Source organism: Python bivittatus, unplaced genomic scaffold (assembly GCF_059951505.1).
Source record: "Python bivittatus isolate LINGU-HERP-01145 unplaced genomic scaffold, Pbiv_v1 ctg000580_np1212, whole genome shotgun sequence".
NCBI classification, from domain to species: domain Eukaryota; kingdom Metazoa; phylum Chordata; class Lepidosauria; order Squamata; family Pythonidae; genus Python; species Python bivittatus.
Window position 1 is genome coordinate 3246861 of NW_028277087.1, and position 17682 is coordinate 3264542.

At 45.6% G+C, this 17682-nt stretch overlaps 1 protein-coding gene across 3 annotated transcripts in view; it reads right to left on the reverse strand.

The window, feature by feature from the left end:
• Positions 1–2983: 2983 nt before the first annotated feature.
• Positions 2984–17682, reverse strand: part of MIER2 (MIER family member 2) — a 52286-nt gene continuing 37587 nt past the window's right edge. For all 3 annotated transcript variants that reach the window (XM_088149377.1, XM_088149376.1, XM_025171458.2), the window contains 5 exons: positions 15702–15783; positions 12794–12888; positions 10737–10840; positions 8728–8864; positions 2984–7711 (listed from right to left, as the gene is read on the reverse strand). In XM_088149377.1, the coding sequence (XP_088005503.1) occupies positions 7248–7711; positions 8728–8864; positions 10737–10840; positions 12794–12888; positions 15702–15783 (882 nt within the window). In that variant the 3' untranslated portion in view covers positions 2984–7247. The remainder of the gene's footprint in view (positions 7712–8727; positions 8865–10736; positions 10841–12793; positions 12889–15701; positions 15784–17682) is intronic.

Below are 17682 nucleotides of genomic sequence, written 5' to 3' on the forward strand. Positions count from 1 at the left end.
CCACACAGTTGATACCCTGCCCCTTTTTTACATGTGTTTCGTGGACAGAAAAGGGGGTGGGGGTTGATTGCGGAACAGCCCCAGGCATTAAGGGCTGGCTGGTCCCTGTCGGATCACGCTGCAATTGTTCTGGATCTGTCTGGAATTCTATGTTGTTCTACATTTTTCCTTGATGATTGTCACAGCTGAGACCTTGTCTAGAAAATCCGGTTAATAAATACATAAATACACACAAACAGACAATGATAATGGTTTTCAGGAGCCCCGTAGACGGTTAAAAAAAACAGTGGTGCATTTCGCTGTTGCTAATGGAAAGCTGTCCAACTTGAGCAATTACTAGAAAGTTTCTCCTCCCTGAGAAATTTGGGACAATCATTTCCCCAGTCGAAGGTTATGCTTTTTTGCACCCAGTTGGAGCTGAGAAGTGCTGAAGAAACTTTAGCGCCTGTTTCTGATGCCTCTGCTACTGGCAACTTTTTAAAACTTTATTTGCTTTATTTGGTGTTCGGCCTTTGACGGACTGCTGGCTGGTGCAGAAGTGGGCTGTAGGAAACCAGCCAAAATGAGTGTCAACCCATGGATTTCCCCAATGTGCTCACACTCACCCAACATACATACTTTGCATTTTCTGAGTTTGTATAATGCACTGAACTTCATGCTAACCAAATATGTCCTGATTCATGTAGCACACTTAATCACTCTAAACCGAACTTAAAACAGAACCCCTGGTCTCTCCAACTTGGCAGCCTTGTACATCTAAAATATCATTTCATGAGCAGGCATGCTCCAGGTGACCAGGTCCCATCAATCCAACAATGTCATCTTGTGAGGCCCAGGAAGCAGGCCTTCTCGCTGGTGACCCCTGGCCTCTGGAATGACAGCCCCCCGAGATCTGTTCTGCTCCTACTTTATGGACTTTCTGCAAACTTGTTCTCCCAGGCCTTGGGATCAGATGGGAATGAGTTCTCTGGTTTTGTATGATGGAATTGCTGCTCTGGATGATTGGATTCCTCTTTGTATACACTGTATGTTAGCTTCAAAATTGAATCAAACGAACGAACCACCCACAGAACTCAGCATGTTTGTATGAATGTAGCCACTGGGTTTGCACATGTGCAAATGCAGAGGACAAGCACTGGCGACCGTGGGGGAATCCCTGTGACACTGGTATTCTGTGGCCAAGGTAACTCTCTTATGAAGCAACTGGAAGACTCTCAGGACAAGTGCTCCAACTAATTGGTTAGAGGAGGGGCAAATCCAGGTCTAGGTGTCTCCTCCAGATGAACATCCCATCTTTTCTTGCATGGCCCTCTCTCCAAGCACCCTGCAACCTCCTGAGTTCTACTCAGTCTGGGGGGTGGGGTGGGGATTTTCTTCCAGGAAGCTTTACTAGACAGGACATTTGAGCAATGAAGGCGGCTTCAAATGGCAGAAAATTTAACAGGAATTCAAAATAGAAGCAATAGTATGTCCTCCACTGCCTAAGATTAGCTCAGAAGTAGGCAGAGAAATTAGATAATTCTCAAACCCTCCAAAGTAGCCTCTTTTGCCATGAGGAAAATACATTGGAGGCATCACAATAGAGATTTTGGTATGGCATTAGATCTGTATTTGGGGATATTATACCAGTGGCTGGTGACAGTAAGAGGTGGCAAGGGAAGAAAGCAGGCCGGGAAGCTAGCACTGGGCTCCTTTTCACCCAGTCTTGTCCTTTTCAAAAATCCAAAGAGAATATGCATTTTTCTAGCTCAGTGATTCTGAGCCCTTGGCCCTGGATGATGGTACAAGTATGTATTCCTTTTGAATGTGCAGACCCAACGCAACCAGGGAATCTAAATTAAGCTCAAGGTTGCCTTGAGAATCATTCTATCCAAACATTGGGCATGAATCTTTGATGATGTTGGTGGTGATCTTCAGTTGCCCACAGGTTGGACTTGATTTTGCCTCTAAGGCTGAAGCCCTCCACTGATGTACATTCATGGCAAGCTTTTGACATATCAGGAGTGGTGCAAATATCTTTGTAATCTGAGACTCGGTTCAGAACATTTTTATATGAATTCAGAACCTGCCAAGGGTTTACGTTAGGAATTAATAAGATTCTTGACCCTGACATGCATCTTTATGAGCAAAAATATCAGGGGTGGTTCTATCATCAGGTGTTGCTTACTCTGGTCAACGTGCATCTCAAATACTGCACCCAGTTCTTAAAAAAGGCCGTGAACAGAGTGGAGTGGGTGCAAAACAGGGAAATGAAGATGAGCAGGGGATTGGAAAGGAAGGCCTACAAGGAGAATACATCGGCAATGCCTTGTCAGAATCAAATCTGGTTGTCTGGTCATTAAGAGAAGGCCTCCTTCAAGGGCCCCCTCGTCAGAGGTTCACGCTACATGGGCAAGGTGACTGGTCTTCTGGGCACTGGCACCTTTCCTTGGGACACCCTACCACCTGAGGTTGGAATGGTCCCAACCCTTTGGCATTTGGTAAATTGTTTCAATGGGTGCTTGGCCCTCTGGGGAATGTTTAGTTGTGGGGTGCCTGGGAGGTTGCCTGTTCACTGGGGCTTTCACCATGCCAATGTTGTCCTCTTTGTATTGTTTGTACCCCACCCAAATTACAGTTGGGACAGGCGATTCCTAATTAAGTAAAAAGGAGGAGAGACGGGCAGAGTTGGACCTGCATGGTCCAGGCACTGGGGGCATAATGTTAGTTTGGAAGCCTTGGCCTGGGGCCATGGATCTAACGCTTTGGGTTTTTACTGACCCTCAGTGTGGCTTTAGCTTTCATGTAATCCTTTCTTTTTGCCACGCAGCTTCTCGGAGAGATGGGCGGCTATGTAAATTGGATTAATAAATAATAAATAAGTAGGGAAGACTAAGGGTGGGGGCGGAAAGTAATACATCAAAGGAGATAGTGCTCATGACTAAATATTGCCTATTGCCCCACTGGGCAGAACATGGAATAATGAATTTAAACTTCAGGAAGGCAGATTCTCATTGAATTTATTAAAAACTATCTAACAGTAAGAGCAGCAACAGGGGAACCAGGGGCCCAGAGAGATGTCAGGCTCCCCTTTACTGGGTGGTGTTGAAGGAGACAATGGGCAACCATCTGAGAGAAATTTCTGCACTGAGCAGTGGGGTGAGCTCCATGACCTCCAGATCCCTTTCTACTACACAACAGACAAGATGCCTTCCTTTAGGGATGTTGGCCCCAGGGCAGCAAATGGTTGGTGAGAGAGTTTATCCCAGTTGCCCCAGACGTGGTGTGGGCTGTGGAGTTAATAGCGCTGTGTTTTCCAAACTTGGCAAGTTTAAGATGGGTGGAGTTCAACTCCCAGAATTCCCCAGCCAGGGCTGAGGAATTCTGGGAATTGAAGTCCACCCATCTTAAACTTGCCAAGTTTGGAAAAACACTGTAGTAACTTCCAGTTGGGCAGCCAAGATCTCCCACAGATAGGCACCTTACAATAGAAAGAAAGGGAATGGAAAAAAGAAAATGAGACAGGAAAAGGAAAGAAAATGGATTAGAAAATTGAAAGGGAAGGGAAAAGAGAAGAGGAAAACAGGAAGGGAAAGAGAAACAGAAAGAAGGCAGTGTATCTATATAGATATATATTTAAAAAAAGACACAAGTCTCCCATTTGGTTTTTCTCCCCCCCCAACCTAGATTTTTAATTAAATAAATAAATGAAGGGTATTCAAGGCAATATCACTTCACAGTGGAGACCCTCCGAGCTTCAGCAGTAGTGGGGCGGGGGGGAGGGGGAGGTGACAAGGAAATTGGATGTAAGAGAAAAGCAGTTGAAAGAAATTATGCTTTGTAACAAAATCCCCCGGGGGAGGGATAAAGAAGAGAGAAGCTGTCACTGTTTCTTCCTTTGATGGACAGCTCTCCTCCCCACCACCACATTACTTAAAAAAAAAAAAACCACTCCCCCCCCCATATGTAAACAAACTTGGAAAATTCATAGTATAAATAAGACATTTTCAAATATTAAAACAGAATAAATGAAACAGGGTCATTCTTAAGGAAGCAAGAGACGGGATGCTAAATGAATTCATTGGAGAGAAAACTTTTTTTTCTTTTTTTTTGAGAAAGGGCATTATGAACAAAGGAGCTTGTACAGATTGATGGTTGCCTCCATTAGAAGAAGGTGTTGGGGGGGGGAATACATCCATCAAGAAGGGCACATGGATGAAACCCAGTAGACACAAACTTGTATGGTCCAAGTCCCCTCTCCAAGATACAGTGAAGGGCAAAGATCACACAAGAGCTTTCTGTTGCAATTGCAACTTTCTGCCAATAGGGCAACCCGATGGCAGAACATTTGCCCCCTACTGGTAGAACATAGGAATGCAGCAAGAGAAGGAAAGCATTCTGGACATCAGAATTAAGGGGGAAGTGGAACTCTTCTTGGTGACCTGAGAAAGAATGCACCAATCCATCATTTATCCCGTGTGTGTGGTGTGTTCATCTGTCAACGTTCCTGAAAATGTGCCCCGTAGATATATTAAGAAATGAAAAGTTGCCAGACTTCTCTCTCCTTCTCAAAAGGACAGATCCAGCTCTGTGCAAATGAATGACAAGCATCCTCAAAACTAGGGTGTTTCACCCTACAGTATCCAGAACAATGATTGAAAGTGTGAAGCATCTTGGAAGAAATTTAACCCTGAGAGCTGCAGATTGACTTGTCTGGGGCAGAGCATGACAGAATCAAGAACCCCAGAATAGCCAAGGATTAAATGAGTAAGTGAAAGGGGGTGGGAGGAGAGGAAGAACAGAACATGGGACATTAGAAAACTGAGTGGGATCAGTAATACGATACTCTGTTTGCTGCGAATCCCATGGTGAAACTCAGCGGAAACCCGTTGTGCAAATCGTTGTCCTCACTGAGTCCAGAGGAGCACCCTGGCAGAAGTTGAATCGTAACCAAGAACTGGAAGAGAAAAAGTAAATGCATCTCTCTGACAGCCCTATAAAAAGGGTTTTATCTTCGCTGAGCTGCAGGAACCCCCAGCTGTAGGACATCTTTGTTCGTTCCATGCACCACCAGAGCTGCTCCCTAAGTGGGCCTGCTCCGGCCAGCAAGCGCTCCCTTCGACATCTTGTCATCACCATCTCATTTTGCAGCTCTGGCTTTGCTCCCCCGTGGCCTAGCGCCCCATTTCTGCAAAAGTTTTTTTTTTCCCCCGAGGCTCTCTGTAATTGACAAGGTTTGTGGTGGGGGAGACGTGAGTCAGCCAGTAACCTTCCACTTCAAAAGAGGCTGGGAGGATGAAGGACGATTAAATCTGTGATTGGATCCACAACGATTTAAAAAAAAAAACCAAAAACACTTCAATCCCCTCTGGCTTCCCCCCCCCGCCCACTCCCCAAAACATCCAGAGCAGAAACTGCAACAAATGATGCAGCGATTAACTGGATGGAAGCAAGGTGAAGGATCAGTGGGAGGTTGATTTCTCATTTCCCATTCTCCTCCATTTTATACTTTCTCAGTTCTAAGGCTCCAGTTATAGGAATCGAGGATAAAGCAAAGCTTGTGCTGTCTCTTATCTGATGATTGCAAGGACAGGTTGGTGGAATTGGAGGAGGGGGTGTCTTTACAGGTATCAATGCGGCTCTGCGCCCCCCAAGAATTCACCATTTCAAACGAGAAAATGTAAAGGGTCTTACCAAAGGCCTGAAACAAAATCCAGTAACAGTAAAACCTCCACCACTGAAAGGTGAGAGAAGAGAGCTGTGTTTGGCACAGTCTTCATCCTTGCTAATCTTGTTAACATTTCTGGCTGGTCAAAACAACTGAGCTGGGGGCGGGGGGGAGTTCTTCACACTCGCCTTCCCTCTCTTACTCCTCCCTGCTCCCCCACGTCTCAGTTTGGCACACCGAAGCAGCAGTTCTGTAACTGCTACGAATGGACTAGGTTGTGAAAAATAATCTTTCTAGCAAAAATAAACACATTAAATCAATGGATTTTCAAATCTCTCCCTTGCTTGAAATCACTCTGCTAATGTGGAATGTACGTCTTTGGGTGGGTGGGTGGCCAGGGAAGAATGGGGGCCGCTGAATGCCATCCAAAGAGGCCGCTAAGCCAAACTCCCCTCTAGCTCCTTTCTTCCGCCCCTTCCTCTTTTGCCAGCTGACCTCCATCCTTGCACGATGGCAGATCCTTCGCTAAATGTGGTTCTGTCCTCACCAAAAAGCCTTGCGACAGATTGCGGGTTACCGTAGGACAACGTTTCTGAACCTTGGCCACTTTAAGATGTGTGGACTTCGACTCCCAGAATTCCTCAACTGGCATGCTGGCTGGAGAATTCTGGGAGTTGAAGTCCATGAATGTTGGCTAGGGAATTCTGGAAGTCGAAGTCTGCACATCTTAAAGTGGCCAAGGCTGGGAAACACTAGGATCAGAGAGAACCGCCTTGCTCTGGACTGCTTCTGCCCAGAAACTGCACCTGCGTTCTAGGAAGCCCCCAACAGTCAGAAGTAACGGGGAGGAGAAACAGGACCAAACAGCATTTCCATTCGTCCTAACAACACAGGATGCAGTCACAAAATTTGGCAACAAGTCGTTCCACATACGCACATGTGCCTGCGCGCTTGTACACACACACACACACACACACACACACACACACAAACGTCAGGTGTACAGAAAAGACAAAAACAGAGAGGTACCAGTCCTGACACTGAAACTAAAACTCAGGTATTCTCTACCCTATTTGCTCCTCATCATCAGGAACCCGATGCATTTCACGTCTAGTCCTGTACGCCAGAAAACCTTCCATTACACCCCAATCCAGCCCCTCCCTCTTCAAAGTGCTCGTGGTCAGCCTTCCTCCCTGCAGGGTGTCCGTTCTGGGGCCAAAGCACCTTCAACTGGCGACGTGAGGCGTTTGGCTGAATGTGGAGACGGCGGGTGGGGGAAGACTCTGTCTGTCCCGCATGGCTTTGGGCTCCCCGTCCATGATGACCCCATGGGGGCCACAGTTCCCTTCTGCCAGCTCCCAGGAAAGCTGTGCAGGAGATTGTGACGGAGGCGTTTGGTTTTGCTGGAGAGACATTGAAACTTTGAGGGATGGGGCGGGTGGGGAACTGGCGCTCCTCAGGTTTGGGAAGAGGAAGAGCAGCAGGCTTGTCATCAAGGCCCAGACAGAGATAATAATCGAGCGAGGTCTCTGACCTGTCCCCTTGGGCCCACGGAGTCCTGGTTGCTCCTGGCCTACAATGGGCCTCTCGGGGGCCACCGTCACTGAGACAACGAGTCTGAATGGGCCACCGGTGCCGGACAGGTTTGCTGAGAGGCCAGGAAGCTATTTACATCTCCAAGGCCGAGGATGCTGAAATCGGGGACAGATAAGGACACTTGCGCAGGGGCTACCAACGTCTCTGGATCTCTTTCCAGTCCCGCGTGGCTGGAAATTAAAGGTAGCCTTTCTGTGACGCTCTCAGGGAGGGTGAAGTCCACGGCGATAGCTTCTCCCGAGCACCGCAAGGACTCCTCCGGCTTGTCTGCTGCAGCCATCGGGTAGAATCCAGCTTCAGAGGGATTTGGTGGGTGCTGAAGGTAAGTTGGGACACGGCTAGCGAGGGGCACCTCCTCGGGGGGGTCAAAGGAACAGTTTGTTTCTGAAGGCGTGCTGCATTCGTAACCGTGCCCAGATTCACTGGTGCTGCCCAGACTGCAGGCTGCGCTCTCGATGCTCAACGGCTCTGTAGGGGATGGGGTGGGGGGAAAGAAACCCAGTTCCTTCAATACCACACAGGAACCTGAGTTTCCCAAACTTCCCTAAGATTCACAGGTCCACTAGCCAAGGATATAAACGGACTATGTGAAAAGCACGGCTTCTGAGCATGAATTCAGTTGTGCAAAAGAGAGGAAGCTTAAAGAGAAGGATCCAGCCCCGAATCCAGGCATATTCAACTAGCAGGAAAACTTTCTTTTTTGATGCATTTTTGGTCTAGTTAGAGCAGGCTACATTCTGTTACATGCATAAAGTACAGCAAAACTGAATTCATTCAACTCAGCTCAGCTCAACTTACCTCGACTGATTTGGTACATAGCAATGCCATATATTTTTATATGAAATGCATCAAACTTTCTTCCTCTCTACATGCAGAAGCTAGACTTGGAATTTATCTAAATCAGTGATGGCAAACCTATGATACGCATGTCAAAGATGACACGCCACAACATTCTGGGTGACACGCCAGCGTTCACCAACACCCGACAACAACTGTTCTCCCTGTCTGGGTTACCAAAGAAACCGAGGTTGTTTTACTCGTATTTCATTTTTGTAATCATTTGATGTTTCTTTGTATAATACACAGCGCCACACATGACTGGACTGTATTTTTTTTTAAATAAATGAACATGTAAAGAATTTTTTACCGCCTATTTATTTATTTATTTATATTTATATTTATCTATTTATTTATATTTATTTATTTATTTATATATCAGATTTGTCACCGCCCATCTCGTTTGTTCGGGGGGTGGAGGGGGTGACACGCCAGCAGACTCAAGTTCGGCATTTTCCAAATTTTTGACATGCCGAGCCCCAAAGGTTCGCCATCACTGATCTAAATCCACGCAGGGTGTCTGTTCCTAGAATCCAAATGATTCTGCTTCTCATTCTTGAATGTCTGCGTACCCACACCCAGAACTAATCACCCAGGTTTTCTGGGATCCCGAAGACAGCCCCGCAGACAAGCTTGTGAAGATGTACCTGTGCTCTCCATTGTTAAATGATCCGCGTTGAAACAGGAGTCCAGGCAACTAGTGGCCGACGCGATGGGTGGGGAGCCGCGTGAGCGGTTAGCGCTTTCCACTTCCCCGCCATCTAAAAAGTTATCCACGTAATCCCTACAGAGTTGGGGAGACAAAGAAGCCGAAAGAAGGCCAAACATGGAGACGGTTTTTCCATATGAACAGAACAGATTAGTCCTATCAGGCTTCCACACTCTGCAATCCTATAAGAGTCGCCCATAAACAAGAGATTAACAATTTCCATTTCGGGGGAAAGCGGAAGCTGAGGTTAAGAGAACTACTTCAAGTATGTCTAAAGGCCTCAGTAAGCCTGGCAAGAGTTTGGACTCTTTTCTTAGAAGAGCAGAACTAGGCGAGAATACATTTTAGATCCTAGACAGAGAAACTCCTTCTCTTTTAAAAAAAGAGAAGAGGGAGTTTTATTTTAAAAAAAAAAGTTTTTCCTCCCTCTGCTTTCTTTCCGCTAGAGATCCCCTCAAGTCTTAAGGTTGCTCCCCCTCTTGCCTATAGAGTGTGCTGTTTTGCTCTACAGGCAATCAGCCTGGGAGAATCATGACATGAGGTTTTGCACCCCTCCCATCCACTCTGCAAAGTTGCAATGGCTACCCTTCAAAGCAGCATTTCTCAATCTTGGCAGCTTGAAGAGGTGTGGACTTCAAGCTGCCAAGGTTGAGAAATGCTGCTTTAAAGTCCCAGGGTAGCTGCTTCAAAGTCACCCTGAGAACATGTGGACAGGTAGGTCCATGCGTGCTTAAAAGGCCCTTCTGCTGGGATGCTGTCTTAGCAGCAGTGCTTTCTGGGAATGTACACACCTATCCAGAAGACCTCAGGAGGTCTTCAAAGCAGCCACCCCAACCTCTGAGAAGCTGCAACTGCCCTGGAGCTTGGAGGAGTGGATCCAGAGGAGTGAAGGACCTAGTTGGGATTTCTCCAGATCTGATTAGCCTGGGCACTGGAAAACAAGGAAGCAGATGGCCTGACGACACTAAGCTGGTCTCTTTTGTTGAACCAGCCACATTGAACTAAGCCAAAAAGAACCCAACTATGTTCTGGCTTAGTGTTACGGGAAAACCACTGCCTCCGATCCAATGAAAAACATCTGGCTTTGCATGGCCTCTCCCTTGCAAGAGAGATGAGCAGAAAATGGATCAGGACTTATTGGGAGGTCACCCCAATCACTAAGTTTCCCTCCTTTTCTCAAGAAGCAAAAAAACTCTAGAACAATGGTCTTGTCCAGGCACATCGACCCACACATTAAATTAGACTGTTGAGATGGAGTGACGATGTTGTAGGCCTTACTGACAAATTAAAAAGAAACAAATCATCAGATCACAGCAAAATCACTGAAGGGGCTTTGAAACCTCGATCATGAATCTCCTGATCTTCAACATGAATATGTGACTTCTCCCTAAAATGGCCCCTTCCCAAAGACAGGAAAACAAGTAAGGCAAATTCAGTCTTCCAAAAAGAAAGAGGGGTTGCAAGATTAAAGAACACGATATGGAGAAACCAGATATATCCAGCTACGTCATCCGCTGAGTACACTGCCCAGCCCTGGATGCTCCCGTGAATTTTCAAAGGGAAAGGGGCTGGGTGGTGACTAAATTTGAAATAAAAAGGGGTTGAAATCCAGGGGTGAGAGTTCATGCAGCCACAGATCCCCAGCGAGAGAAACTACTGAATTCCCTCCCAGCAGAATCCATGGTGGAATTCTTTTAAATCCCAGGGACTGCTACTGCCAAATTCTGAGTTTAGCAAGGGGACCTTTTAATTTCCACTCATCTTCCCTATCCTGCCTTCCTGCTGTCAGTTCCTCTTATGCAGATTTCTGGACTCAAGGCGCCCTTGGGATCTGGACCAAATTCTCCGGGCACGATTCCACAGGGACTCACGCTTGGCCGCCTACGGCCAGTGACACCAGACATTATTGCTCTTGCCAGGCACATGGCTTCAGGACGGAGGACATACTTTTTTCTTCCAAACCGCGTCTGTTGGGTGAAGTAGTCGTATCGCTCCGACTTCTTCCATATATAATAGTATTCCACGCACTCACCCACCGACCGGGTACGAACCTGCGGAAACAAGGAGAAGGGTGAGGAGCGGTTTGGAAAGACCAGGCTTCCTGGGAATGCTAGGAATGGCAAACACATAGCAGAATCCTTTTAAGTGCACTTTCTTTCCATACCAAGCAGGTACGGGAATCCTCCTGCATCCTTGACAGAGGACAAGGATCAGTATAAAAAGGTGATCTTTGAAAGGCAAAATGAGGACAACCACCTACAGCATTTGCAGGGCTTTTTAAGGCTCAAAGGGGACGATCCAGGTGTAATCCTGTATGGTAGATCAGGCATTATTTATCTCCAACAGCCTCCTTTGCTTCACTCTCAGTATTTAGTTAGCAGCTACTCCATCAGTTTGCACAGGAGGAAGAGAGGGGAAATTGGGTCTCTCCCTCTTCTGAATCTCCCCCCCCACCCCCACAATTCTTCTATCAGGCTCCTAATTTTCACAAGCCGTTTTCCTTTCTAACTCACCAAAGGCAAGACGCCATGACCGTAAACTTTGAGAACTGAAACCCCAAATGGACTTTTCTCCATTTACCATCCCATCCCTTCCCCCACCCACCTTCTTTTGGGGTGTTTCTTTTAGACTGTAAGCCTAGGGGGCAGAGACCATCTTGCTTGTTACAGGCAAGCAAGGGTCTCTTTTAACTGACATGAAATAAGATGTTTTAAGGCATTTATTGATGATTATACATTCCTTCTGGCAAAAGCTGTTGATTAAGGAACAGACGAACAAGGAAACTAAAGCAAAATACAAGCTTGTATGCGATTTCTGATCCTGAATATGGACAAATTTTATTGACTGACTGAGTCTGCACAAGCCACTTGACTCTGTTAAAGTGGAGTTGGGTAGGTAGGTGGTGGTCCTGCGTGTTGGGGGAGCCTAGCTATTCTTTTCATATGGTGTGGGTGTCAGTGGAAGTGATAGCTGGGCATCTTTTGCCACAGCATTCCCCCGCCCCCCCATGAAAGAACAAGAGGGTTGGGGACCAGAGGATGACCTTCTTAGCGGCAGCCCCCCCATGGCTGAATAACTCACTCCGAGGTTAGGTTAGCCTCACCCTTTATTTCCTTAAGGAAATGGGGGAAAACAGTCCTCTTCCATAGACCATTTGGAGAGGTGGATTTTTAACTGGGGACAGCAGTCAATACCTATTCTAATTTTGGATTTTGTTATACAAGGTTTTAATCTGTTAATCTGGTAAGCTGCCCACGGTCTGACAAGTAGACAGCATACAAATTGCCATAATCCATCAATAGTAAATGAATAATAGCAATGGTGGTTTGTTAAACCAGGTTTAGCGAGACCTGTTAGAGTCACAAAAACCACTTTGGAAACCTTGGGGGATAAAGAGTGGAACAGGACAGATTGAGATAAGTAATTTTTTAAAAAAATTTTTATGTGCAATACTTATAACCCAGCCCAGTTCGGGAGAACTCTGTGTGGTGTTCAGCAATACGCATAATCACCAAATCCGAAATTAAATAAAGAGGATGAACACAACCGCTCAGTACCTCTAGTGGCCAAAGGCTTGCTGAAACAATACAGCCTTGGCTCAGAAGATTAATAAGGTAGGGGCTACATATATCTCTGGGGAGAGACAGTTCCATAAAGCTGGGGCTGCCTCTGAGAAGGCCTGTCATCTAGCCCACACCTCGGGAAGCCTGCAGGCAGGATGCGAAAGGAATTATCCTCCGTGTCCCTGGTGTGCGGTTCTAGCTCACATGAGAGCATAGGAAGAGATCTGGCTAAGCCAGTAACCTTCCCTAAGCTTGGGCCCCTCAGGCTAAACTGTTACTCCAATGCCCAAAACTGCCAGGCTGTGCAAGAAGGCAACAGGGGGTGAGCAGCGAAGTCTGCATCCAGCCACCTAGTTTTTCCTTCTGTACGTTTGCAATACGGCCACAACCTTGCTTGGAATCATCTGTGTTCACACAGGACCTACAGCTGCTATAGATTACCTTGTTGGCTTGAATAAGGTGGAAGTTTTTTCCATGCACCCGAAATCCATGTTCAAAGTTCCTGCATTCTTCTTCACTCCAGGCACAGAGCTCATCTGCAAGGGGTGGGGGGAGGCACGCAGGGGGAGAATGTCAGCCCTTCAAGGTAGGTCAGGTCAGGAAATAAACGCCACAAGGAATACTAGAATTTGACTTTATTGATATAGGTTATAATAACAGAATCTTGAAGGCCTGACAGTGTTTCTCCTTCCCTTCCTCTTATACCAAAGGGAATCTCGAGCTTTTTTTCTCATGTTTTCCTGGGCTAAAGTCACATTTGACTAACAGTTGATGCCTACTGTCTCTATGATCATCTCTGTATTTCTCATAGAGAAAGAATTCACTGAGAATTTTCCTAAACGTTTAGAAATTAGAGAACTCCATGTAGGTTTTTTTCAAAGCTGTTCAACCACTTGAACAGCTTTGAAAAGAGGCAGATGAAGGGGAAAAAAAAAGAAAAGAAATACACTTCACTTTTAATCACTAAGTGCTGCCAGATATTTTCATCTGGTCTTGCCAGGTCATTCTACAGCAAGATCTTGACTTCACTGGAGGTGACTACATTTAATTGTGGCATCAATCACTTATCCAAAGTTCTCTCCTTCGAGGCAGGAGGCATATATAACTGTCTTGGGAACTGTCAGCTTTTTGGCTGCTGACTAAAACTGAGAGTGCACAAGATCTGCGTAGCAAGGTCTACTGAGAGGGATGAAATGGGGTTACAAGAATCCCAGCAACCGGACTACTTCCCATTTAGGACAGATATGTCTACACGCGTGCTAGGGTGGAGACAGTGATTTTCCTTCTAACAGCCTTCCTGAGTGGCTGTCTTCACTGGTAATGGAGAATCTTGCAGGCAGCTGTTGACGTCTGTATCCTGCAACTTTGGCAGTCTGGGAATCAAACCTTACGACGATTTATGTAGGAACAAAGGAGGTTGGATCAATTTTAGGTTTTGATTTAGGGTTAGGCTGGGCTTGCAGTTGATAGCGGGGGCTTTTTACTCAGTGCCTGCCAAATACACTGGGAAGAGAATTCTAGGAGTGTTTCTTTCAACACACCTGGAGGGCGCCTGGTTGGGGAAGCCTGCGCTTACTGTACATCTGCAGCAATTCCCCAGCTCATAAGCCAGCCAGTTTTAAACGGACAGCTCTCACTTTCGGTTTTCAGTTTGCTTAAAAAAAGAAAGGTAAGGTCACACAGGACCTGACTGGGGTCAAAGCCCCTGGACACAGGCTGGGAAAGTCTAATTCCTACAGTCTAAAGTGATCCTCCAGCCAGTTTGCAGCCACGAGGAGTGTACAGCAGACCAGAGAAGTGGAAATGCTGCTGCTCTGTGCTCTAGCCCTCCTCCCCGCACCGTCAAGATCTTCACGCCGAAGCTGGCAGAGGAATTTAACTGCTGATTGATCCTACTTCCGACATGCATGAAGATTTAGATGCTCTAACTCTAAAACAAGGCATGGCCTCATAATGTAGTTAACACTCTCCATTTTAATCACAAACATGGCCGCAGACCAGGTTTGGATGACATCTAAGACCTAACTGTAATATGGCTTAGTGAGGTGTTCAAACCCTCCCTTCATTAATTCATTCTTGCCCTTGAGTCCATCTGGATTTTGCGGTTGACAAAGATAGACTGGAAACCCAGGTTTAAAACCCTGCTCGGGGGTGAAATTGACCGATCTGTAACTTTTATGTTTAACCTACCTCTTTTTCCTTTTATTTTTGTCAAACTTTTTTTCCCCTTTCCTTTCTATTTCTTTTCCTTTTTAATGAATGCCAATGGTGGTGTTATCAATATTAATGTTATTATAATATTAATGTCTAGAGATTTCTAGTTAAGATGGATATAACAAACTTAGTTCTATACATTTCACTAATTAATGAGATAATGAATTTCAAAGTTTATGATAATTGCAAACTCTCTGTTCATTTACTGATATTTTATTCTTTATCTACTATGTCACTTTATATCTTTTCTATTTCTTTTATGTAGCTATTTATTATTTCTTTAAACATTTTAATAAATAAACTATTATTAAAACGAAATTTTAAAGAAGTTTAACCTACCTGTAATGGCATGTGGGAAAGACCTTGGGAGACTGGGCCCAGAGATCCTGACAAGGAATAGTCAGATAAGAGACAGCATAGCCCGCAACTGGATAGTAGTTGGGTTGTAAAGGAGACCGGGGGAATATTGTACTTTTGGACTTGCAAGATTCTGTTAATGTAGCTTTACAATACAGTAGAATTAGCTCATCTGGTTGTGATTCCTTTCTGGTTTACCCTGTGAGGCCAACGTCAATCTTGTAAGTCTCAAAGTACATTTCTCCCACCATCTCCTTTACAGCCCGAAAAACTAGGGAGGGTCCCTTCTGAGCCTCTTGCCCTGCCCACTATCCAGTTGTGGGCTATGCTGTCTCTTATCTGACCATGGTCCCATCTCCCAAGGTCATTCCCACATACCATTACATCAACTCACAGAATTATATGATAAAAACAAGAGGGAAAACAACATAGGATTTCCTTCCCTTCCAAGCTCCTTGAGGGAGATGGGACTGAAGAAACAGAAGCCTGGTGTTCCTCACTCTTGTAGACACCAGATGTGTTGGATGGACCGATCCCTTCCTCCTCAGCCAGAGCACTAGGTTGTCTAGGGCAGGGTTCCTCAACCTTGGCAACTTTAAAATGGCTGTCTTAAAGTTGCCAAGGTTGAGGAACCCTGGTCTAGGGTGGATGGGAATTAGGCTAATATTCCTCAAGGGCACCAGGTTTGGAAAGGCTGGCTTGGACAGTCCAGGGGGTTCCAGTGGGACTACAGAACTTCTGCCAAAGGACAGAAAGATAGCCACGCCCTCTGTCTCACCTCGAATGACCTTCACGTTGAACCGGAGTCGCCGCAATGCTTCTTCTGCATTGAAGTTACATTTCACCAATTCGTAGAGTGCCTATGGGAGATACAATCCCACAGGGATGCATATTAGAAAGGCAGCTTTGGCTCCCTAGGGGGACAAGAAAGGAGCTGCTGAGAAACAGGAACCTGGGCAGGGAAGGGGATAGAGAGAAGCAATGCCTTGTCTGTGTCTCTCATGTTGCATCAAAACTATGGAATAACAATTGCTAAGGAGGGACCTATCTCAACTGCAGTGTCCCTAATTTGCACAGTGATGTTTGGTGCTAAAGACCTTGACATCTCCAGGCAGAGCTTAGAAAGACCCTCCTCTGTCTGAGCCCCAAAGGAAACATGGCAGCTGGTGGTAGAATACTGAGCAACTCAGGAGGAATTGCATTGCCCTGCGCTCCTGCCCTGGGTGGGATTCTTTTAGTTTTTCCAGGGGCTAATGCAGTAGCCTGGGAGCCACCAGTAACTCAGTAAGGCAGGTACTGATGAGGGAGAAGTTGGTAAGTTGTGTGATTCCAAAGGCAGCCACATAAACAACCACAGTCATAGGAAAGCAACCTGTTGTTCTCCTTCGGGATCTTTGCCATGACACATATGGGTGAGTAGAGAGCTTACCAATATGCACACTGGGTACCTCTGGAGCAAATGAAGGCTGACAGTCAGGACCATTGTTCTGGAAGACACATCTCCCTTGGCTTGACTATCTCAATACAAATGTTAAAAGAAAAGAGAAGGAAGGCTGAGAATACCTTGCTGTCTTACACAGTTCTGGCAATCCAAGGTTTCTATAAAGGGCAGTTGAACTGACCATTCACTGTTGAGGTGGAAAGAGCTCAAAGACCATTAGAGGATGGTTTCTTCTCAAGATGATATGAAAGGGTCATATTCCCTCACAATCCATTTACAAACAGTCACAAAGAAAACAGAAATCTCTTCCATGGAGCCAAACTGGAATACATACTGGGAATACTTAAAACCAACAGTCCACTCAAGATATTATACCAATTCTCTATTGATGTCCAGAGAATACAGGGACCTTTTTAAGGCTGAAGAACACAAAGACAAAAAAAAGCAAACATTTGGCCATGGGGAACCTTATTCCTAGGAAACACACAATAGCAAGCATCAACTCAGAAAGCAGATGGTTTCCATACCTGCTTTCCTAATGTGATGGCTATCAAAAAGGCTTTAAAACAAGCAGCTGTACATACATGGATCCCACAGCCATGATGGGTTCAGCTCTCAATGCAGGGAGTACTACTGCCAGAGGTCTGCACAGAAGAAATTTGTCAGTGGATGCAAACCAATACTATAACTATCAATGGGGCAACTGCTGCAGGATATCTCACAAACACAGGAAAAACTGAAGCAGAATTAAGGAGTTCTACTCTAGGACATAAACCTTTCTCCCTAGTAGTTCTATCCTTTAAAAACCTTCTTTACCTCTTTTGTGAATTTCTGCAGATAATCTATGTTGTCATGTGGAGGAATTATAGGTTTCGATGATGTGTCATGCTACTGTTCTGAAGGAAGAGGACTGCTCTGTTTGCAACCTAAAAACTTGCCAGTGAGAGATATACAAATGTGTGGGAAATCCAGAATTTTTTTTTGGCCACCAGGGTTATCAGGATGCTGGGTGGTGATGTCAGCCCACTAGGCAGACCAGAGCAGAAAATCAACTCCACAGGAAGACTAAAACTACTTTTATTGAGATTAGCTATAATAACAGAATCTTGCAAGTCTGATTGTGTTGTACCTTCTCCCCCTTCTTATAGTCCTGTGAATTAGGGAGGTGTCTGTCTGAGTCTCTCCTGAATATTATCTGTCCATTGTGGAACTGATACATTTCACCCCTTGTTGATTTGGTGGTGGAGTCTGTGTATCTCCATCGAGGTCATCTTCCTTACTCTCTACATGTGAAACCTGAAGATGGAGGAGCAGGTTG